Source organism: Ylistrum balloti, unplaced genomic scaffold (genome assembly GCF_031769215.1).
Source record: "Ylistrum balloti isolate Yb309-2 unplaced genomic scaffold, AGI_CSIRO_Ybal_v1 Utg370752, whole genome shotgun sequence".
Lineage (NCBI taxonomy): Eukaryota > Metazoa > Mollusca > Bivalvia > Pectinida > Pectinidae > Ylistrum > Ylistrum balloti.
Window position 1 is genome coordinate 16,285 of NW_026782442.1, and position 24,741 is coordinate 41,025.

The 24,741-nt window shown below is 34.9% G+C and overlaps 1 protein-coding gene across 1 annotated transcript; it reads right to left on the bottom strand.

Annotated features, from left to right (window-relative positions):
• Positions 1-6,095: 6,095 nt before the first annotated feature.
• On the bottom strand, positions 6,096-24,657 carry LOC132558059 (mesoderm-specific transcript protein-like). The gene is made up of 13 exons (XM_060222583.1): positions 24,507-24,657; positions 20,349-20,428; positions 18,776-18,826; positions 16,895-16,945; positions 16,138-16,268; positions 13,508-13,563; positions 13,349-13,389; positions 12,714-12,784; positions 9,631-9,726; positions 8,401-8,477; positions 6,888-6,948; positions 6,593-6,674; positions 6,096-6,221 (listed from the first exon to the last, which is right to left on the bottom strand). Exons 1-13 carry the CDS (start codon positions 24,655-24,657, stop codon positions 6,096-6,098), a joined length of 1,074 nt encoding a protein of 357 aa, XP_060078566.1.
• Positions 24,658-24,741: the final 84 nt, after the last annotated feature.

Here is a 24,741-nt window from a genome sequence, read left to right on the forward strand (position 1 = left end):
TATCACATTTATAAACACTTCGTCCTGATTTTGCATGATATTGTCTCGGACAGTTTGCATTAATATATACAGTAATTATCATATTTATCATGGTTGTCCATAAATAAATTGTAGGTCCTTTTTGTGTCAGTTTTGAGTAGATAATTCTGACAATGATGGCAGACTCACAGAATCTTCCAATTTTTCCAAGAAAAAAACCTTAAAATCCTATTGCAACATAATGTGTATACCCCCACTTTAGACATTTATTTTCTAATGGAAAACTGTAAATGTTAGGTGGGTTTTAACGGTACTATTATCAATGTCACAATTGGTTGCCTGTGTGTTCAATATTCATAGAATATAAATGGAGTATCTGTGACAGTAATTTTTTTCTTTTTTGCAACTTTAACATATGTACCTCACTTACTTAGAATTAACATAAGAATGATGAAAATTGGTGGCAATTGGCATCTATATTATGCAAGATTTGAATTTTATGTTTTTTAAGGTACCAATGGTGGATTATATCTCATCATCCTATCTTTAAGGGGGATAAAAAATTTGTATTGAATATTGTTGATGACATTTCATCTAAGTAAGTGTATCAAAATGTGTGAAAAAAAAGTACTGCAACTTTCAAATCATTTATTACAGAATGGAAGGAAGTAAGGGGACATGGTAATCCTAATTCTTAACATGTATTTCTAGTTATCATTTTCAACGGATTTTTTCAATATTTGTGGATTATAATTTATATATCTAATGAAGGGTTTTTTCATTGTTACAATAAAGTTCATTAATTTTCTTTTTCCAGTTTTGACAAAGATGTAGCATACTTGGAATCTGACAAAGGAGCAAGACCTAAGAGGAAATCGAACAGTATGACTTCAGTAGCGGAGACAGTAGATCAGCATGAATCATTTAATGCTATGGGGACAGAACATACAGTTCCCTTTGGTTACACTGAACCATTAGGAATTATCTTTGTTGACGTAGGAGTTGTATACTGTGATGAAGATTATGATTCAGCAAATCAGGAGTTAATTCCATGGTTTGAGAGTGTGAAAAAGAAATATAATCTTACAGATGTAAGAATTTTTCTGTATGATGATCCTGATATTGTTGACTCTAACAGGTACAGGCACATAGAGAATGTGGCAAGAAAATGTATGAAGATATTAGTTTTTATCACTGATAATTTCATAAAGGATACAAAACTGAAAACTATGGTGGAAGAATTGCTCGACCTGACGAAGAATATAACTAAGGATCAAGTCCAAATGTATGTTTCTGAAATGACTGGGAAATCACAAAACATAACTACAGAACAGATGGAACATTTTTCTGAATGTGTTTTAGCTCAGAAAAGAGTAGCTGTTGTTCCTGTTGAAGCAGTAGATGATAACTACAAAATGACAGGACTTAGGACTCCTGATCCTATCAGATTTTATGATTTATCGACTGACCCAGACAGTAATGAAGGGTTTGTAGTCAAAGTCCTAAAGGAAGCAAAGAAAGGAAGGAAAATGTTTGAAAGTTTTGCTGCTTTTGTAAAAAGAAAAGAGCATTCAAATGAGAGTCAAGGTGATACTTCAGATAAAAATCCACATTCTACTTTAAATAAACACTTACATGCTGCTTCTGGGGAACAATTGCATACTTCCATTGGAGAATATCCACATGCTTCTGGGAAATGTCTAAATCCCACTTCTGACTCTCAGCTGATCTCAAATGCAACTTCTGTATCTGATAGTCCCATGGAATACCACTGTAAGAATGATGAAGTTTCCACTGATCGCTCCATTGTGGCCTCTAATGACAATCCTGTTACCTATGACCAGTTGAGCAGGAGCCTGTCTTTTGTGGTAAGTCCATGATGTGGTTCAATCCAACGGCTGGCAGGTTATCCAAAATGTGTGACCTTATATAGAACCTATATAGATCAAGTGCCAATAGAGATCTAGTGCCAATAGAGATCTAGTCTATATAGATCTCTTACCAATACAGATCTAATATAGATATAGTACTAATATATATCTAATATAGATATAGTACCAATATAGATATAGCACCAATAGAGATCTAGTACCAATATAGATCTAGTACCAATATAGATCTAGTGCCGATATAGATCTAGTGCCTATATAGATCTAGTACCAATATAGATCTAGTACTAATAGAGATCTAGTGCCAATATAGATCTAGTGCCTATATAGATATAGTACTGATATAGATATAGTACTGATATAGATCTAGTACCTATATAGATCTAGTACCGATATATTTCATAAAAACTTCAGGTGGATTCTATCAGGTTTTTTTTTTTTACAATGGAAATCATATTTATTTCTATATATAATTCCAAACTAAACATAATTTTAAGAAAATTGCTACATTTTTTATTGTGCATTTTAAACTATAAGCTTCATGACACAAAGTCCTAGATTCTGCTGTTATTTTCTGGTTCTGCTGTTATTTTTCTGTTGATCAGGGTGAGACGTCAGATCAAGAGGAAAATTCAGAACACAAAATAGATACTAGAGACTAGATACTGATGACATATATGCAATGCATCATTGATTTATTGATTGATTTTAAATTCTTGCAGCCATGTTCAAGTAAAACATTGGAAAAGAAGACTGAAAGAGATGCCAGTAGGACAGTCTACTCTGCCCAGATTTCAGGTAGATTTTGTGCAGTTTTAACGTCATCTTAAATTGATTTCCAAAACAATACACATCTACCAGATTTATTCCATTTCTCAAACACAGTGCATTCAGACCAGAGTTCTTTTTCATAAGTAATTTTTTATATCAGAATAGACTATTTGTTTTCTCTTTGTGTATATTCATCACTAGTGATACAAATGTTTCCTCACAGTTTTGTAGGATTGTGGTTACATCTACATTTCAATGTCCATTAAAGTAATATATGAATGTCATTTACTATGAATTGGTTACATCTAAAGAAAATAAGATACAGCTCCCTCGACAACTGATGTGATGTTAAATGATGAATTATTTCTTTTTCAGAGTCAAAATTTGAGGATAGTAGTGGAGAAATAAGTTCACTAGAGACTGATCTGAAGTATAGTGAACAAACATTCTTACAAGCGACTGATATGGAGGATGGTGGGCAAATGTCCTTACCAGAGACCAGTGTGGAGGGTACTGGACAAATGTCCTTACCAGAGACTGGTGTGGAGGGTACTGGACAAATGTCCTTACCAGCGACTAGTGTGGAGGATGGTGGACAAATGTCCTTACCAGGGACTAGTGTGGAGGGTGCTGGACAAATGTCCTTACCAGGGACTGGTATGGAGGGTGGTGGACAAATGTCCTTACCAGGGACTAGTGTGGAGGGTGATGGACAAATGTCCTTACCAGGGACTAGTGTGGGGGGTTATGGACAAATGTCCTTACAAAAGACTAGTGTGGAGGGTGGTGGACAAATGTCCTTACCAGGGACTAGTGCGGAGGGTGATGGACAAATGTCCTTACAAAAGACTAGTGTGGAGGGTGGTGGACAAATGTCATTACAAAAGACTATTGTGGAGGGTGGTGGACAAATGTCCTTACCAGAGACCAGTGTGGAGGGTACTGGACAAATGTCCTTACAAGAGACTAGTGTGGAGGGTGGTGGACAAATGTCATTACAAAAGACTATTGTGGAGGGTGGTGGACAAATGTCCTTACCAGGGACTGGTATGGAGGGTGGTGGACAAATGTCTTTACCAGAGACTGGTATGGAGGGTGGTGGACAAATGTCCTTATCAGGGACTGGTATGGAGGGTGGTGGACAAATGTCTTTACCAGGGACTGGTATGGAGGGTGGTGGACAAATGTCCTTATCAGGGACTGGTATGGAGGGTGGTGGACAAATGTCTTTACCAGGGACTGGTATGGAGGGTGGTGGACAAATGTCCTTATCAGGGACTGGTATGGAGGGTGGTGGACAAATGTCCTTACCAGGGACTGGTATGGAGGGTGGTGGACAAATGTCCTTACAAGAGACTAGTGTAGAGGGTACTGGACAAATGTCCTTACCAGAGGATGGTGTGGAGGGTGGTGGACAAATGTCCTTACCAGAGGATTGTGTGGAGGGTGGTGGACAAATGTCCTTACCAGAGGATTGTGTGGAGGGTGGTGGACAAATGTCCTTACCAGAGGATGGTGTGGAGGGTGGTGGACAAATGTCCTTACCAGAGGATGGTGTGGAGGGTGGTGGACAAATGTCCTTACCAGAGAATGGTGTGGAGGGTGGTGGGCAAATGTCCTTACCAGGGACTGGTATAGAGGGTGGTGGACAAATGTCCTTACAAGAGACTAGTGTGGAGGGTGGTGGACAAATGTCCTTACCAGAGGATGGTGTGGAGGGTGGTGGACAAATGTCCTTACCAGAGGATGGTGTGGAGGGTGGTGGACAAATGTCCTTACAAGAGACTCGTGTGCAGGGTACCGGACAAATGTCCTTACCAGAGAATGGTGTGGAGGGTGGTGGGCAAATGTCCTTATCAGGGACTGGTATGGAGGGTGGTGGACAAATGTCCTTACCAGGGACTGGTATGGAGGGTGGTGGACAAATGTCCTTACCAGGGACTGGTATGGAGGGTGGTGGACAAATGTCCTTACCAGGGACTGGTATGGAGGGTGGTGGACAAATGTCCTTACAAGAGACTAGTGTAGAGGGTACTGGACAAATGTCCTTACCAGAGGATGGTGTGGAGGGTGGTGGACAAATGTCCTTACCAGAGAATGGTGTGGAGGGTGGCGGACAAATGTCCTTACCAGAGACTGGTGTGGAAGGTACAAGAAACTGAGAAATGGAAGTGATACATTTTCAAGTTACTGTCAGTGAGTGTTGAAGTAGTACATTGTAACAACATTTTCAAGTTACTGTCAGTGTTGACGTAATACATTGTTACAACATTTTCAAGTTACTTTCAATGTTGAAGTGATACATTGTAACAACATTTTCAAGTTACTTTCAATGTTGAAGTGATACATTGTAACAACATTTTCAAGTTACTTTCAATGTTGAAGTGATTCATTGTAACAACATTTTCAAGTTACTTTCAATGTTGAAGTAATACATTGTAACAACATTTTCAAGTTACTGTCAGTGTTGAAGTAATATATTGTAACAACATTTTCAAGTTACTGTCAGCGTTGAAGTAATATATTGTAACAACATTTTCAAGTTACTGTCAGTGTTGACGTAATACATTGTTACAACATTTTCAAGTTACTTTCAATGTTGAAGTGATACATTGTAACAACATTTTCAAGTTACTTTCAATGTTGAAGTGATACATTGTAACAACATTTTCAAGTTACTGTCAATGTTGAAGTAATACATTGTAACAACATTTTCAAGTTACTGTCAGCGTTGAAGTAATATATTGTAACAACATTTTCAAGTTACTGTCAGTGTTGAAGTAATATATTGTAACATTTTCAAGTTACTGTCAGCGTTGAAGTAATATATTGTAACAACATTTTCAAGTTACTGTCAGTGTTGAAGTAATATATTGTAACAACATTTTCAAGTTACTGTCAGTGTTGAAGTGATACATTGTTACAACATTTTCAAGTTACTGTCAGTGTTGACGTAATACATTGTTACAACATTTTCAAGTTACTGTCAGCGTTGAAGTAATATATATACTGTCAGTGTTAAGTAATACATTTTTCAAGTTACTGTCAGCGTTGAAGTAATATATTGTAACATTTTCAAGTTACTGTCAGCGTTGAAGTAATATATTGTAACAACATTTTCAAGTTACTGTCAGTGTGTTGTTACCACGTAATACTTTCAATGTTGAAGTGATATATTGTAACAACATTTTCAAGTTACTGTCAGCGTTGAAGTAATATATTGTAACAACATTTTCAAGTTACTGTCAGTGTTGAAGTAATATATTGTAACAACATTTTCAAGTTACTGTCAGTGTTGAAGTAATATATTGTAACATTTTCAAGTTACTGTCAGCGTTGAAGTGATACATTGTAACAACATTGCCCAGGTACTGTCAATGTTGAAGTAATACATTGTAACAACATTTTCAAGTTACTGACAATGTTGAAGTGATACATTGTAAAAACATTGACAAGTTATTGTGCATGATTTATTGATCCTAGAAAAGTTTTGTATGCAGTAGCAAAATCTTTTGGAGCTTCAAACTGTGGATAGTGTCCAATGTTTGATTTCAGCACTGTTATGCTTGGGTTGGGAACATTCTCTCTGAAAGTGTAAATAGTTTGAAATCAATTTCATATTTTACTTAAGGTTTTATGAAACAAAATCCTAGTATAATACATTGTATATCTGATTCCTGGTTAATTCAGACATTAAATATCAGAGAATGTTGTTTTAAACATTTTGCCTCTTTGCTTTTCCTTGTTTGTTCATTATTGTGCAATAAGTGATAATACAATGTGCTACTCATATAACTGGGATGAGTGCAATGTTATATACTGGGTAAAGTAATGGCCTGTGTTATTTATTCATTTATAGAAGGTTATGATTAATGTTGAAGTGATACATTGTAAAAACATTGACAAGTTATCTCAACCCAATGATTTATTGAAAACTAGAAAAGTTAGCAAGCAAAATCTTTTGGAGCTTCAAACTGTGGATAGTGTCCAATGTTTGATTTCAGCACTGTTATGCTTGGGTTGGGAACATTCTCTCTGAAAGTGTAAATAGTTTGAAATCAATTTCATATTTTACTTAAGGTTTTATGAAACAAGTTGTGTTTTTGTTATCCCAGTGCTTTTAATTGTTGATGGGATTTAATTATTGACATGACTTCATTGAGACAAGGAAATCTCATATTGGTAAAGAGCTTTGATTTACTTGTCTAGGGTATGAGAAAAGTGATTTATATATTTTCTGTCACTTACTTGTAGAACTGAATGAAGGCAGGTGGGTTGACAATGTCAGCAGGCCCATAGATCATGTGAACTGCAAAGAAGAATATATAGTATAATTTATTTAGTAAAAAGAATTTGCATATCAATGAAGTATTTATATTGTACATTAACATAGATTTGTGCCATACAGTTATTTAGGTTGCCTTATAGGTTGAATTACAATTATAGTGCCTTACGTACTGATAACATTTATATGTTATAGAAGATAGACACGCACTCAACGCTATTGTCTAATTCTTACAACTTTACTGTATACATTCCAGTATAGGTTTTACAGATATTTTGAAAAAATGTGCTAATTTTAAAATATCTGTTGAAACAAATGCAGTTTACACACCAGTAAGCAACGAAACAATTTTTTATTTGTCCAACCTGAATGACCTTTCACATTGAATTTTAACTGAAATATTAGAGTTTAGTGTCAATCATTTGTAAGTTTATAAACCTCTTTGTTTTACTTAAAATTGTGACCTTTTAGTGACCTTTTCTTTGAGTGACTGGTTTAGTAGGAATAATACAGAATAGCCTGTATAATGTAATGTGACAGGTCATTCTGATTGGACTGAAATAGGAATACTTGTGATAATGATTTAATGGTGATAAATTTACCATTATTAGAGAATGTTATTTGATATTTTGTTTGTTGATGATGTTATAATGACTGATAAATTTAGAATAAATCTGCTCAGATTCATGTTTCTGTGGTTATATTGATTTATTCACAAGTGGAGAAAATAGGTGACCAATATAACAAATAATTTCATTCAACTTTTTACATGTTATTTTCCTGTACTGCAAATTTACACCTTCAAACTGCTTGTGTGTCACCATGCCTGGGAAAAACCTTGTATACATATTGTTTTACCTAAATACACCTAATAATTAAGCATATTTTAATGTGTATTTGGAAGGCTAATAATAGGTATTGAATCCTGCAGTATACAGTAATATTCCCTTCATTTTAAATCAAATTTTGGTCAGAAAAGGGGACATTACAATTCTCCATGCTCTTAGAGTTATCTTTTATTTAAAAAATATTTGAAGAATAACTGAATTGGAAATGCACAAGGTAAGACCAGAGTCACCCTGCAATGAACAGCTGTATTGTCTTACAAGTATCTGTTCTGGGGAAATTTTTAAAGGATCTCTTTATGTGAATAACAGACAGAAGATCTACCATGTTTCTCTTCATTTGAGGTTGAAGAGGCAAGTCTGAGAAAAAATTGTTCCATTTTATTGAGTCTATGGAGATGTCAAATGGAAAAATACATTCTGTTGTTTGCATAACACATAACTTAGCAAAGTCGTGAAAATAGCATTTATTTAGACCAATGCAAAATCGAACCTGGCAATATTCTAAATCTTTTTCTACATCGCCAAATTTATGGGAATGAAGAACCTTTTGTCAAGTCATATATTAGAAGTGAAAGTGTTTGCATCCAATGTTAGTGGTACCCAGTGATGGAGATACATGTCTTCTCACCTGGAACTTTGGTGGTCTGTAGAGCACCTACCCATCGATCTCTGTGTACAGCCCTCTCACTGACGTAGTTCAACAGGCTGTAATGATAGTCAATATGAATTAACTTTTTAATGTCAGATGAATGAAGTATAACATTGTCTTGTTAATCTTTTTAATCCAAAAATTCCCTGTACCACTGAAATAATTCAAATTTCCTTTTAAAACTGTGAACCCCTTATTTTCTTAATTTTATTTTTTTTTTTTTTTTTGTTTTCCTCACCACTTTAAGATCACCAGACCTTTCAGCTGTTAATATATTATGAAGTTATATGCACTGATACATGGACAAATAAAATAAAGCAACTGTGGATATTTGGAGGCTTAGAATAATTAATATCAACAGAGAATTCACGGTTAGTTTTTGTTCATTAGTACTAGCAGCAAACTTACAACTGTTTAGGTGATACTATACTTCACTGAGGGGTGTTTATTCACTTATAATTGTTGGTTTTTCTATAATGTCTAAACATTCTGAATAAGTCCAGAGTTGTTAAGACTCGAACAAATTTTGAAGTCATAGCTGAGACATATTCTATATTAAACCTAGCAGAACATATAGGATTTAGTGACGGAAAGCTAGTCATACAAACTTTTGACATGTTATTACGTAAGTTTGCAGAGGTGGTGGTGCACAGGAAATCTTACTGTGTGGGAAAACTTAACAACCCACTTATTGTGTCCATAAGGTTGGACTGAAAAAAGAATATCTTTTTTCTCCTGAATAGTATTCACACTTTTCACCAGTATGAGATTTCCTTGTCTCATCCAAGGGTTGATTCAATGTATACAAGGACAACAAAACTACAAGCCTAAAGAGAGCTTAAAGTAATCCTTTACTTCCATGTTGGTGAAATTGAAGGAAAACCACAAAATTTGAACCACATAAAAATTTGTGGTTTAATGGTGCCCTTCCATAAAGTGAGAGATTGAATTGCATTCCTGTCTGATATGGAAATCCAACTCTGTCCATTTTATGAACATTAGTTGGTCAACACTGTATGAATGACCCGCACCTAATGTAACATTGATATATTTGTATTCATTCAGTGATGAGCCTGTAATAAGCCCACCCATTTATTACGGTTTCAGGAGACTTGGTAGTAAATGTTCTGCAACTATCCTGTAATAAGCCCATCTTCCTACTCTGAGTCTCCAAAATTACGAAACTAATAATTGAGAATGAAAACTCACAGACTGTCTACCATATTTCCATCTTTGTGAAGTTTTATAGTAAAGATGTCATCAAGTTCTTCATCAGAAGGCATAACTCCAAACACTTCTCCAAAGCTTTCAAAAAAAAAATGATACTCGTTATTTTTAGATTACTTCTATATAAACACACAAAAGAAAACAAAAAAAAAAAAAAAAGGATCAGAACATATAACAAGCTACTACAGAGTGATCACAAGCTACTACAGAGTGATCACAAGCTACTACAGAGTGGTCACAATCTACTGCAGTGATCACAAGCTACTACAGAGTGATCACAAGCTACTACAGAGTGGTCACAAGCTACTACAGAGTGATCACAAGCTACTACAGAGTGATCACAAGCTACTACAGAGTGATCACAAGCTACTACAGAGTGGTCACAATCTACTGCAGTGATCACAAGCTACTACAGAGTGGTCACAAGCTACTACAGAGTGGTCACAAGCTACTACAGAGTGATCACAAGCTACTACAGAGTGATCACAAGCTACTACAGAGTGATCACAAGCTACTACAGAGTGATCACAATCTACTACAGAGTGATCACAAGCTACTACAGAGTGATCACAATCTACTGCAGTGATCACAAGCTACTACAGAGTGATCAGAAGCTACTACAGAGTGATCACAAGCTACTACAGAGTGATCACAAGCTACTACAGAGTGGTCACAAGCTACTACAGAGTGATCACAATCTACTACAGAATGATCACAATCTACTGCAGTGATCACAATCTACTACAGAGTGATCACAATCTACTACAGAGTGATCACAATCTACTACAGAGTGATCACAAGCTACTACAGAGTGATCACAATCTACTACAGAGTGATCACAAGCTACTACAGAGTGATCACAAGCTACTACAGAGTGATCACAAGCTACTACAGAGTGGTCACAATCTACTACAGTGATCACAAGCTACTACAGAGTGATCACAATCTACTACAGAGTGGTCACAATCTACTACAGAGTGGTCACAATCTACTACAGAGTGATCACAATCTACTACAGAGTGGTCACAATGTACTACAGAGTGATCACAAGCTACTACAGAGTGGTCACAATGTACTACAGAGTGATCACAAGCTACTACAGAGTGATCACAAGCTACTACAGAGTGATCACAATCTACTACAGGGTGGTCACAATCTACTGCAGTGATCACAAGCTACTACAGAGTGATCACAAGCTACTACAGAGTGGTCACAAGCTACTACAGAGTGATCACAAGCTACTACAGAGTGATCACAAGCTACTACAGAGTGGTCACAATCTACTACAGAGTGGTCACAATCTACTACAGGGTGGTCACAATCTACTGCAGTGATCACAAGCTACTACAGAGTGATCACAAGCTACTACAGAGTGATCACAAGCTACTACAGAGTGATCACAAGCTACTACAGAGTGATCACAAGCTACTACAGAGTGATCACAAGCTACTACAGAGTGATCACAAGCTACTACAGAGTGGTCACAAGCTACTACAGAGTGGTCACAATCTACTGCAGTGATCACAAGCTACTACAGAGTGGTCACAATCTACTGCAGTGATCACAAGCTACTACAGAGTGATCACAAGCTACTACAGAGTGATCACAATCTACTACAGAGTGGTCACAAGCTACTACAGAGTGGTCACTATGTACTACAGAGTGATCACAATCTACTACAGAGTGATCACAATCTACTACAGAGTGATCACAAGCTACTACAGAGTGGTCACAATCTACTACAGAGTGGTCACAATCTACTACAGAGTGATCACAAGCTACTACAGAGTGATCACAAGCTACTACAGAGTGATCACAATCTACTGCAGTGATCACAAGCTACTACAGAGTGGTGACAAGCTACTACAGAGTGATCACAAGCTACTACAGAGTGATCACAATCTACTGCAGTGATCACAAGCTACTACAGAGTGATCACAATCTACTGCAGTGATCACAAGCTACTACAGAGTGATCACAATCTACTGCAGTGATCACAAGCTACTACAGAGTGGTGACAAGCTACTACAGAGTGGTCACAATCTACTACAGAGTGGTCACAATCTACTACAGAGTGGTCACAATCTACTACAGAGTGGTCACAATCTACTGCAGTGATCACAAGCTACTACAGAGTGATCACAAGCTACTACAGAGTGATCACAAGCTACTACAGAGTGATCACAATCTACTACAGAGTGATCACAATCTACTACAGAGTGGTCACAAGCTACTACAGAGTGATCACAAGCTACTACAGAGAGTGGTCACAAGCTACTACAGAGTGATCACAAGCTACTACAGAGAGTGGTCACAATCTACTACAGAGTGGTCACAATCTACTGCAGTGATCACAAGCTACTACAGAGTGATCACAAGCTACTACAGAGTGATCACAAGCTACTACAGAGTGATCACAATCTACTGCAGTGATCACAAGCTACTACAGAGTGGTCACAATCTACTACAGAGTGGTCACAAGCTACTACAGAGTGGTCACAATCTACTACAGAATGATCACAAGCTACTACAGAGTGATCACAAGCTACTACAGAGAGTGGTCACAAGCTACTACAGAGTGGTCACAATCTACTACAGAGTGGTCACAAGCTACTACAGAGTGATCACAAGCTACTACAGAGTGATCACAAGCTACTACAGAGTGGTCACAATCTACTACAGAGTGGTGACAAGCTACCACAGAGTGATACACTTTTGACATTGACTCAGGCAGACTTTAAGCACTGGTGGAGTCTGATCATTCTAAATTCCCATATTCTATTTTTTAATTTTTAATTAGATTTATTCAATATAACATCCTTCCATTAGTGAAATTTAATCAATCCATTTTACCAGAGTAAAGATGTTTGTGATGTGGTCTCCCTTCGTGAACAATCTCTTACATATTACTTTAATGATAAATCTATTCAAACCCAAGTACACTACTCAGAATTTTAATGTGACACAAAAATGTAAAGAAAACTACTAAAATTGTATATTGTTTTCAGCAGTAAATTTGAAAAGAACTCACAAAAATAAGTTGTAGACTAATCACTACTAATTACCTTCTTTTGAAGAAAAACTTAAAGAAAAAGAATCTTGACACGATGGGCCCAACCACTGAGTTCTTCAACACCTGTTGGTATGATAATCAGGTGAATAATCAAGATCACAAACGTGAAATCTGTATAGACACTAAAATTGACTATAAATCCAAATCAAATCAAAATATGTATGGTTAAGTCAAATAATTGTATCACACGGGCATGTAAGAATGTTTAAGGGGAGGGGTGTAGTAGAATTTATAATGCTCCTCCCACATATACACTTTTACATGATCCTGTGATGGGTGTTGGGTAAAGAATATTATTATATTGTCACGTCTGGTAGTGTCAATAAACAGAAGAGAGACAAACACACATGAAAAATGATATAATGTACTTATGATATAATGCACTTTACTTAATTTGGCACAAACAATTTGATCACATTATCACTTTCATTGTAAATTGGTGCAATGATGAATTTGTATGTCCATGAAAATGACTATTTAATTGATATGAAGAAAATGCAATTAGTGCAATCATACTTTAGCGCAATAAAGTCAGCGCTGAGAGCACTAAAATGAAATTAAAACTCATTACTGCTAAATTAAGCACATTTACAGAAATTTCAAGTTGGAAATTGAATAGCAGCTTACCCTCTGTATAGGTCTTGGATGGTTTGTCTCTGGAAACACACCTACAAATTGAATATTGATACTTGATAGTTTAGGAGACTTTCTAACATCATTTGTACATATTCCAGTTAAAATGTTGTTAATAGATATTTTGTAAAATTGAATAAATAATTAGCATACCTCCATTTGAGAGACAAAGTGACAGGACATGGATCCTACCATGTCCTTGGTTGTGCCTGAAATAGATACACAAAATTAATAGAATTCCATGATAAAGATATTAAATTTGTAGAAGTTGAAAGTACTGGTCGCCTTACTAGCCTCAGCTAGTCAGAATTTTCTTTTAGTCAACCGGTAGAGTATCAGGCTAGGCACCAATGAGTCTTCTGTTCAAACCCCAGCCATGGCAGAGTGTTTTTCATGGCTCCTTTCAATTACAGATTGACAGTAGTAAACAGCACCAAATCTGTAATAGGAAGGAGTAATGAAAAACACCCTGCCACTGCTAGGGTTCTAAGTAGCCACCATTCAGTCTTTAGCTAGGCAATCTACTGCTACACTAAAGGGAAATTTCCACTAGCCAAGGCCAGTAAGGGAACTCTCAACTTCTACACATTACAACAAGTGTAAATTCAAGTCTGACCACCTAGACAACAAGCAGTTCTAATATACACATAGTCTGTGTATGTGTCTGTATGTGCTAACCTCCATCATGTACCCATGTTCACACTATAGCATCAGCTCATCAATGTCTACATCTGATTATATTTGGTGGTCAAAGTTAAAGGTAAAAGGTCACCTTTGACCACTACTATAATGAAAAGCTTGTATACAAGATCTCATGAAGCTCCTAACAGTTCATTTTCATACCATAGTATTACAGTTTCAATTTCTACACCAAATTAGATTTAGGTGGTCAAGTTTAAATGTCACAAGTCACCCTTAACCATCTTAAAGCTTAATGTGTAGAAGATATCTCATGAACCCCTTAATAGATTAACGACTCAACAGAATTAAATCAGAAGAACAAGAGGCCCACGGGCCTTAACGGTCATCTGACTATAAAGACCTAAATATGAAAGAGGACAAAAAAGGCTGAAAATCAATTGCTCAACTATTATACAGCTTACAAAGAAGGCATTGTTGGTTCATAAAAAATATTCCGCAAACTTGAAATTATATTCTTTATACATGCTGCTACATAAATGTCATTACTCTGAACCTATTGCTTGCTGATAAAGAAATTTTTAAATCTCAACTCACTTAACCCAAGAGATCTTGAATATAGGTCAAGGTCAATTATTTGAACAAATTGGTAGTTGCCCTTCATAAACTTATATTAAAGAATCAATATTGACAGTCTGGATCTTTTTATTATTGAAAAGTTATTTGAAGATTTTATTGCATTTGACCCCAGTTCCCTTTGAAAATGAAAAGAGAAAATGTCAATACATAAACAAAATTGGTAATCCTTCATTCTAGCATGCTATAAGTTGATTATCAGCAATCAAGGCCTTTTGACTATTGAGAAGAAGTCTTTTAAATATTCCAACATATTTGACCCCTATGACCTTGAAGGTCATTCATATTATCAAACTTGGTAGCTCTCCATCCCAGCATCATACAGGCCCAATATCAGCACCATGGGCTCTTTTGGTTATTAAGTAGAAGTCGTTTCAAGATTTTGACATATTTGACACCTTTGATCATGAAAGTGGGTCAGGGTCACTCATATGAACAAACTTGGTAGAAATTGATCCCATTGTGCTATATGACCAATATCATCACCCTGGGCCTTTTGGTTATTGAGAAAAAGTTGTCTTAAAATGTTAACATATTCGACACCTGTGACCTTGAAAGAAGGTTAAAGTCATTTCTTTCACCCAACTTAGTAGTCCAATATCCCATCATGCTACAGGACCAATATCAGAGCCCTGAGCCTTCTGATTATTGAAAAGAAGTTGCTTAAAGATTTTAACATATTTGAACCTTGTGACCTTGAAAGGTCTAGGTCATTCATTTTATCAAACTTGGTAGCCCTTCATCCCAGCATCAAACAGGCTCAATATCAGCACCCTGGGCAGAAGAATCTGTTTAAAGATTTATAGGTATTTGACCCCTGTGAACTTGTAAGTAGGTAAATTTCATTTATTTTCAAAGCTTGGTAGCCCTTTATCCCATCATGTTACAAGCCCAATATCAGCACCCTGGACAGAAGAATTTGTTTAAAGATTTACAGATATTTGACCCCTGTGAACTTGAAAGTAGGTGCTTGGTAGCACTTGACCCCCATCATGCTACAAGCCCAATATCACCAACCATGTTTGGGCCTTTTGGTTAGTGAGAATAAGTCATTTGAATGGAAAGTTTATGTACGGTGGACAACAACGAAGAAACAAAATGGCTATAGATGGGGTGTTGGGGGTATATCTATGTGTGCCCCTGCTCACTGTGTTTTTATTTGCTCAAATAGATTTATGCAAGGTCTAAATGCAATATAAAACCAGGGTTCTCAGAACAAATTGTTGAAACAATTCCTGGTCACATTTGTGATAAAGGTGATTGCATTTTTACTACCATACACCTCATCAACAATCACTGGATACATTATTTACATAAAGCTACTTGATTACAACATATTCTGGTCTGTGTGTTCAATCCCTCAATTTACCATAATGATTTACTTATTAAAGACAAGAGACACCAGTTTGTCAATATTTTATTTGGAGGTCACTGAAATGTCTCAATTTTTGTCAACAATCTAATGTCTTTTTCTTACGATGACTAACAAGGTCTCCTTTTGGAATTACCTGGCTAAAAGCTCCAGAGCCACTGTGTCCCCATAGTCATGTGATAGGATGTGAGCTTGTTTAACACCAAGTTTCATCAGCAGCACCTCACCAATGTCTGTCTGCTCCGATATTGTAAAGGAATGACCCAACTGTCAAAACACATTACTCCACTGTTTAACAGAATATTTATCATCTCTCACATGTTTTTTTCCTTGAGCATCCTGCATCAGCACATGCTTTAAGATACTTTGAAATTTTTATATATAGTTTACAGTTATATTTGAGTTGTATGAATACGATTATTTTCTTAACACAAATTCAATTTTGCATAATAATATGGGGTATGAATTTCAATCTTTAACTGTTATAAAAAAAGCTAAAATGATATATTATAAAAATTTTGTATATGTCTGTTTATTTCATTGATTGCGTCAACAAAATGTATGTATATTGTATGTAAATGTCTTACAAGAGGCCCATAAGGCCTGTACTGGTCACCTGGCTGTGCTTTGTCCAAATTATAGGCAAAGGATTTTGAAGTTTTTTCGCTTTTTGACCCAGCTCGTACCAAATTTGGACAAAATACTGTCATTTCTACAGCAGAAGGATTTTGGAGAATTTGCAATATATTCCCTATTGGGCACCATCCTTCCCACACCAGGGGAATTACATCAACCATTTTACATATTTGTTCTCACCAAAGGACACTTCAGACCAAATTGGAACAGAATCCTTGCATTCCTTCAGAAATTTATAAAACATTTGCTCTATTTACCCTTTTGGGCCCCATCTTTCCTGCCCCAGGGAGTTGAGAGTCTAAGACCAACTGTGTATACAAAATTAATTCTTTTCACATAAGGATGTTACTACAAACCTAATTTAGATAGAATCCAGGCATTCCTTCAGAAAATGAAAGATCTTAAAGAATTTTTGTTTATTTTCCCTGTTAGGTCCCCTCCTGCTATTGGGGACCAAGACCAATTATTTATACAACAAGAGGTGCATGGCCTAAGGGTCATCTGACTATAAAGACATATATATGAAAGAGGCCAAATAGGCCTAAAATGAATAGCTCAAATATACTACAACTTACATAGATGACATTGGTTGGTTAACTGAACCTGTCTCATTGATAAATGTATATGTATTACCGGTTTGTCTCCAACGCTGTCACAGATAAATATATATATATAAACTGTTTCTCACTGAACCTGTCTAACAAAGATAAATATATTACTTTTTGTCACTGAACCAGTGTCACAAAGATAAATTTATAATAAGTTTGTCACCAAACTTTTCTAACAAAGATAAAAATATTATGGGTTTGTCAATGCTCCAGTCTCACAAAGATAAATATATTACTTTTTGTCACTGAACCAGTCTAACAAAGGTAAACATAATATGGGTTTGTCACTAAACCAGTCTCACAAAGATAAAGATATTATGGATAAATATATAACCTGTGTCACAGAACCTGTCTAACAAAGATAAATGTATTACTGCTTTGTCGCTGAACCAGTCTAACAAAGATAAATGTATTACTGCTTTGTCGCTGAACCAGTCTAACAAAGATAAATGTATTACTGCTTTGTCACTGAACCAGTCTAACAAAGATAAATGTATTACTGCTTTGTCACTGAACCAGTCTAACAAAGATAAATGTATTACTGCTTTGTCACTGAACCAGTCTAACAAAGATAAATATATCATAGGTTTGTCATTGCTGTCTCACAAAGATAAATATATCATAGGTTTGTCATTGCTGTCTCACAAAGATAAATGTATTACTGCTTTGTCGCTGAACTTGTCTCACAAAGATAAATGTATTACTGCTTTGTCACTGTCTAACAAAGATAAATGTATTACTGCTTTGTCTCTGAACCAGTCTTACAAAGATAAATGTATTACTGCTTTGTATTACCAGTAACAAAGATTGTCAGACATTTGATAAAGACGTTGTCTAACACAGATAAATGTATTACTGCTTTGTCACTGAATCAGTCGTACAAAGAATGTAACTGCTTTGTCGTATATTATGGCTTTGTCACTGAACCAGTCTAACAAAGATAAATGTATTACTGCTTTGTCTCAGAACCAGTCTAACAAAGATACATGTATTACTGCTTTGTCCCTGAACCAGTCTAACAAAGATAAATGTATTACTGCTTTGTCGCTGAACCAGTCTAACAAAGATAAATGTATTACTGCTTTGTCACTGAACCAGTCTAACAAAGATAAATGTATTACCTGTCACTGAACCAGTCTAACAAAGATAAATGTATTACTGCTTTGTCGCTGAACCAGTCTAACAAAGATAAATATATTACTGCTTTGTCACAGAACCTGTCTAACAAAGATAAATGTATTACTGCTTTGTCGCTGAACCTGTCTAACAAAGATAAATGTATTACTGCTTTGTCACTGAACCAGTCTAACAAAGATAAATATATCATAAGTTTGTCATTGCTGTCTCACAAAGATAAAGATATTACCAGTTTGTCAATGAACTTGTCTCACACGTATATGTATTACCAGTTTGTCAGACATTTGTAAGACGTTGTCTAACACAGATAAATAATCACTGGTTTGTAACTGTATTAATATATACTGGTATATTAGTTATACAATGAAAATATATGTAATATAACAAATCCTATAGATCATACATCACAACTTGACTGAACTCTGCCTTCAGGTCATCTAATATCTAGGAAAACAAGAAACAATAATCAATAGAAATGGTTAAAATTAGAATAGAGTGTAGTAATGTACTAATGTACTAATATAGTTATACAATGTATTAATATAACACTATAGTTATACAATGTATTAATATAACACTATAGTTATACAATGTATTAATATAACACTATAGTTATACAATGTATTAATATAACACTATAGTTATACAATGTATTAATATAACACTATAGTTATACAATGTATTAATATAACACTATAGATACAATGTATTAATATAACACTATAGTTATACAATGTATTAATATAACACTATAGTTATACAATGTATTAATATAACACTATAGTTATACAATGTATTAATATAACACTATAGTTATACAATGTATTAATATAACACTATAGTTATACAATGTATTAATATAACACTATAGTTATACAATGTATTAATATAACACTATAGTTATACAATGTATTAATATAACACTATAGTTATACAATGTATTAATATAACACTATAGTTATACAATGTATTAATATAACACTATAGTTATACAATGTATTAATATAACACTATAGTTATACAATGTATTAATATAACACTATAGTTATACAATGTATTAATATAACACTATAGTTATACAATGTATTAATATAACACTATAGTTATACAATGTATTAATATAACACTATAGTTATACAATGTATTAATATAACACTATAGTTATACAATGTATTAATATAACACTATAGTTATACAATGTATTAATATAACACTATAGTTATACAATGTATTAATATAACTGATACTGACTTACTACAGTTTATAAAGTCAGGAGGTCCATGATACTGACTTACTACAGTTTATAAAGTCAGGAGGTCCATGATACTGACTTACTACAGTTTATAAAGTCAGTAGGTCCATGATACTGACTTACTACAGTTTATAAAGTCAGGAGGTCCATGATACTGACTTACTACAGTTTACAAAGTCAGGAGGTCCATGATACTGACTTACTACAGTTTATAAAGTCAGGAGGTCCATGATACTGACTTACTACAGTTTATAAAGTCAGGAGGTCCATGATACTGACTTACTACAGTTTATAAAGTCAGGAGGTCCATGATACTGACTTACTACAGTTTATAAAGTCAGGAGGTCCATGATACTGACTTACTACAGTTTATAAAATCAGGAGGTCGATGCTACTGACTTACTACAGTTTACAAAGTCAGGAGGTCCATGATACTGACTGACTACAGTTTATAAAGTCAGGAGGTCCATGATACTGACTTACTACAGTTTATAAAGTCACCAGGTCCATGATACTGACTTACTACAGTTTATAAAGTCACCAGGTCCATGATACTGACTTACTACAGTTTATAAAGTCAGGAGGTCCATGATACTGACTTACTACAGTTTATAAAGTCACCAGGTCCATGATACTGACTTACTACTACAGTTTATAAAGTCAAGAGGTCCATGATACTGACTTACTACAGTTGATAAAGGATTCCCTATTTACCTTATTCCAGTCATAACTAGATGTAGGATATCCATGGAATATCAGCACAGTTCCTCTGTTTGGATTCGATCCTTTTTCATCTATGATAGAAAACACAAACTTTGTGATAAAAAATGCAAGCTTAAGTTCATCAATATAGTCTCCTGTCAACAACCTTTGACCTCCTTTATTAACTCTAAGCAATATTAGTCTATTTAGCCCTTTAAATTTATAGACCTTTTTTCGTTTCAAAGAAAATCAGTAAATACAGATCTCATTAAAAGTATCTGTCTTTTGACAACACTAGCAACATCAGTCTACTGACATCATCAACAGTATCATTCTATTGACATCATCAACAGTATCATTCTATTGACATCATCAACAGTATCATTCTATTGACATCATCAACAGTGTCAGTCTATTGACATCATGAACAGTGTCAGTCTATTGACATCATCAACAGTATCAGTATATTGACATCATCAACAGTATCAATTTATTGACATCATCAACAGTGTTAGTCTATTGACATCATCAACAGTGTCAATCTATTGACATCATCAACAGTATCAGTATATTGACATCATCAACAGTATCAATTTATTGACATCATCAACAGTGTTAGTCTATTGACATCATCAACAGTGTCAATCTATTGACATCATCAACAGTATCATTCTATTGACATCATCAACAGTATCAATTTATTGACATCATCAACAGTGTTAGTCTATTGACATCATCAACAGTATCAGTCTATTGACATCATCAACAGTGTCAGTATAATGACATCATCAACAGTGTCAGTCTATTGACATCATCAACAGTGTCAGTATATTGACATCATCAACAGTGTCAGTCTATTGACATCATCAACAGTGTCAGTCTATTGACATCATCAACAGTGTCAGTATATTGACATCATCAACAGTATCAGTATATTGACATCATCAACAGTATCATTCTATTGACATCATCAACAGTATCATTCTATTGACATCATCAACAGTATCATTCTATTGACATCATCAACAGTGTCAGTCTATTGACATCATCAACAGTGTCAGTCTATTGACATCATGAACAGTGTCAGTCTATTGACATCATCAACAGTGTCAGTCTATTGACATCATCAACAGTGTCAGTCTATTGACATCATGAACAGTGTCAGTCTATTGACATCATCAACAGTATCAGTCTATTGACATCATGAACAGTGTTAGTCTATTGATATCATCAACAGTATCAGACTATTGACATCATCAACAGTGTCAGTATATTGACATCATCAACAGTGTCAGTCTATTGACTTCATCAACAGTATCAGACTATTGACATCATCAACAGTATCATTCTATTGACATCATCAAGAGTGTCAGTCTATTGACATCAACAGTATCAGTCTATTGACATCAACAGTATCATTCTATTGACATCATCAAGAGTGTCAATCTATTGACTTCATCAACAGTATCAGACTATTGACATCATCAACAGTGTCAGTATATTGACATCATCAACAGTGTCAGTCTATTGACTTCATCAACAGTATCAGACTATTGACATCATCAACAGTATCAGTCTATTGACATCAACAGTATCAGTCTTTTGATATCATCAACAGTATCATTCTATTGACATCATCAACAGTGTCAGTCTGTTGATATCATCAACAGTATCAGTCTATTGACATCATCAACAGTATCAGTCTATTGACATCATCAACAGTATCATTCTATTGACATCATCAACAGTATCAGTCTATTGACATCATCAACAGTATCAGTCTATTGACATCAACAGTGTCAGTCTATTGACATCATCAACAGTGTCAATCTATTGACATCATCAACAGTATCAGTATATTGACATCATCAACAGTGTCAATCTATTGACATCATCAACAGTATCAGTCTATTGACATCAACAGTATCAGTATATTGACATCATCAACAGTGTCAATCTATTGACATCATCAAGAGTGTCAGTCTATTGACATCAACAGTATCAGTCTATTGACATCACCAACAGTATCAGTATATTGACATCATCAACAGTGTCAATCTATTGACATCATCAACAGTATCAGTCTATTGACATCAACAGTATCAGTATATTGACATCATCAACAGTATCAGTCTATTGACATCAACAGTATCAGTCTATTGACATCATCAACAGTATCATTCTATTGACATCATCAAGAGTGTCAGTATATTGACATCAACAGTATCAGTATATTGACATCATCAACAGTGTCAATCTATTGACATCATCAACAGTATCAGTCTATTGACATCAACAGTATCATTCTATTGACATCATCAACAGTGTCAGTCTATTGACATCAACAGTATCAGTCTATTGACATCACCAACAGTATCAGTATATTGACATCATCAACAGTATCATTCTATTGACATCATCAACAGTATCATTCTATTGACATCATCAACAGTATCAGTATATTGACATCATCAACAGTATCATTCTATTGACATCATCAACAGTGTCAGTCTATTGACATCATCAACAGTGTCAGTATATTGACATCATCAACAGTATTAGTCTATTGACATCATCAACAGTATCAGTATATTGACATCATCAACAGTGTCAATCTATTGACATCATCAACAGTATCAGTCTATTGACATCATCAACAGTGTTAGTCTATTGACATCATCAACAGTATCAGTCTATTGACATCATCAACAGTGTCAGTCTATTGACATCATCAACAGTATCAGTATATTGACATCATCAACAGTATCAGTCTATTGACATCAACAGTATCAGTCTATTGACATCATCAACAGTATCAGTCTATTGACATCATCAACAGTGTTAGTCTATTGACATCATCAACAGTATCAGTCTATTGACATCATCAACAGTGTCAGTCTATTGACATCATCAACAGTGTCAGTATATTGACATCATCAACAGTGTCAGACTATTGACATCAACAGTGTCAATCTATTGACATCATCAACAGTGTCAATCTATTGACATCATCAACAGTGTCAGTCTATTGACATCAACAGTATCAGTCTATTGACATCATCAACAGTATCATTCTATTGACATCATCAACAGTATCAATCTATTGACATCATCAACAGTATCATTCTATTGACATCATGAACAGTATCAGTCTATTGACATCATCAACAGTATCATTCTATTGACATCATGAACAGTATCAGTCTATTGACATCATCAACAGTATCAGTCTATTGACATCATCAACAGTATCAGTCTATTGACATCATCAACAGTGTCAGTCTATTGACATCATCAACAGTATCATTCTATTGACATCATCAACAGTGTCAGTCTATTGACATCATCAACAGTATCATTCTATTGACATCATCAACAGTGTCAGTCTATTGACATCATCAACAGTATCAGTCTATTGACATCAACAGTGTCAGTCTATTGACATCATCAACAGTATCATTCTATTGACATCATGAACAGTATCAGTCTATTGACATCATCAACAGTATCATTCTATTGACATCATGAACAGTATCAGTCTATTGACATCATCAACAGTATCAGTCTATTGACATCATCAACAGTATCAGTCTATTGACATCAACAGTGTCAGTCTATTGACATCAACAGTATCAGTCTATTGACATCATCAACAGTATCAGTATATTGACATCATCAACAGTGTCAATCTATTGACATCATCAACAGTATCAGTCTATTGACATCAACAGTGTCAGTCTATTGACATCATCAACAGTGTCAATCTATTGACATCATCAACAGTAGCAGTATATTGACATCATCAACAGTATCAGACTATTGACATCATCAACAGTATCAGTCTATTGACATTATCAACAGTTATTAATACTCAACCGGAATAAATTAGTCTGTCTTTATAATTCCGGGATACCTGGTAGTAAATTTAATGTTTGTGATGAAACTATGAAATAGACTTGGATATGAATGTAAATCATAAGAAGTCATTATAATAGCAATAGTTCAACCAGTTACAAGAGGAGAATTTGACTTACAATGAAAACTTCATGTGTGAAATAATGGACCAAACAATAAACAAAATTTTGAACTTTTTATTTTGTTTTTTTTTTTGTTTTTTTTGTTTGAGGAAAGACAATGACCAGAATAAATTTAGGTTCTTAAAAAATATACCAATATAGAATATGTCATGGTTGCCAAATTTGAAGAAACTTCCCTTGTCCATCCAGAGTCTGGCTTGGTTGGTTAGTGGTGGGTTTGGTAGTATCATCAACACTACAGCTACAAGTGCAGTCACCATTGCTAAGTACAGTGGCCAGGCCATCTTAATAATTGTACCTGTAGTCAACAAAGTAATATTCTCAATATCAATTCCCTTAATATTGATGTCTTTTTAAAACACTGCACA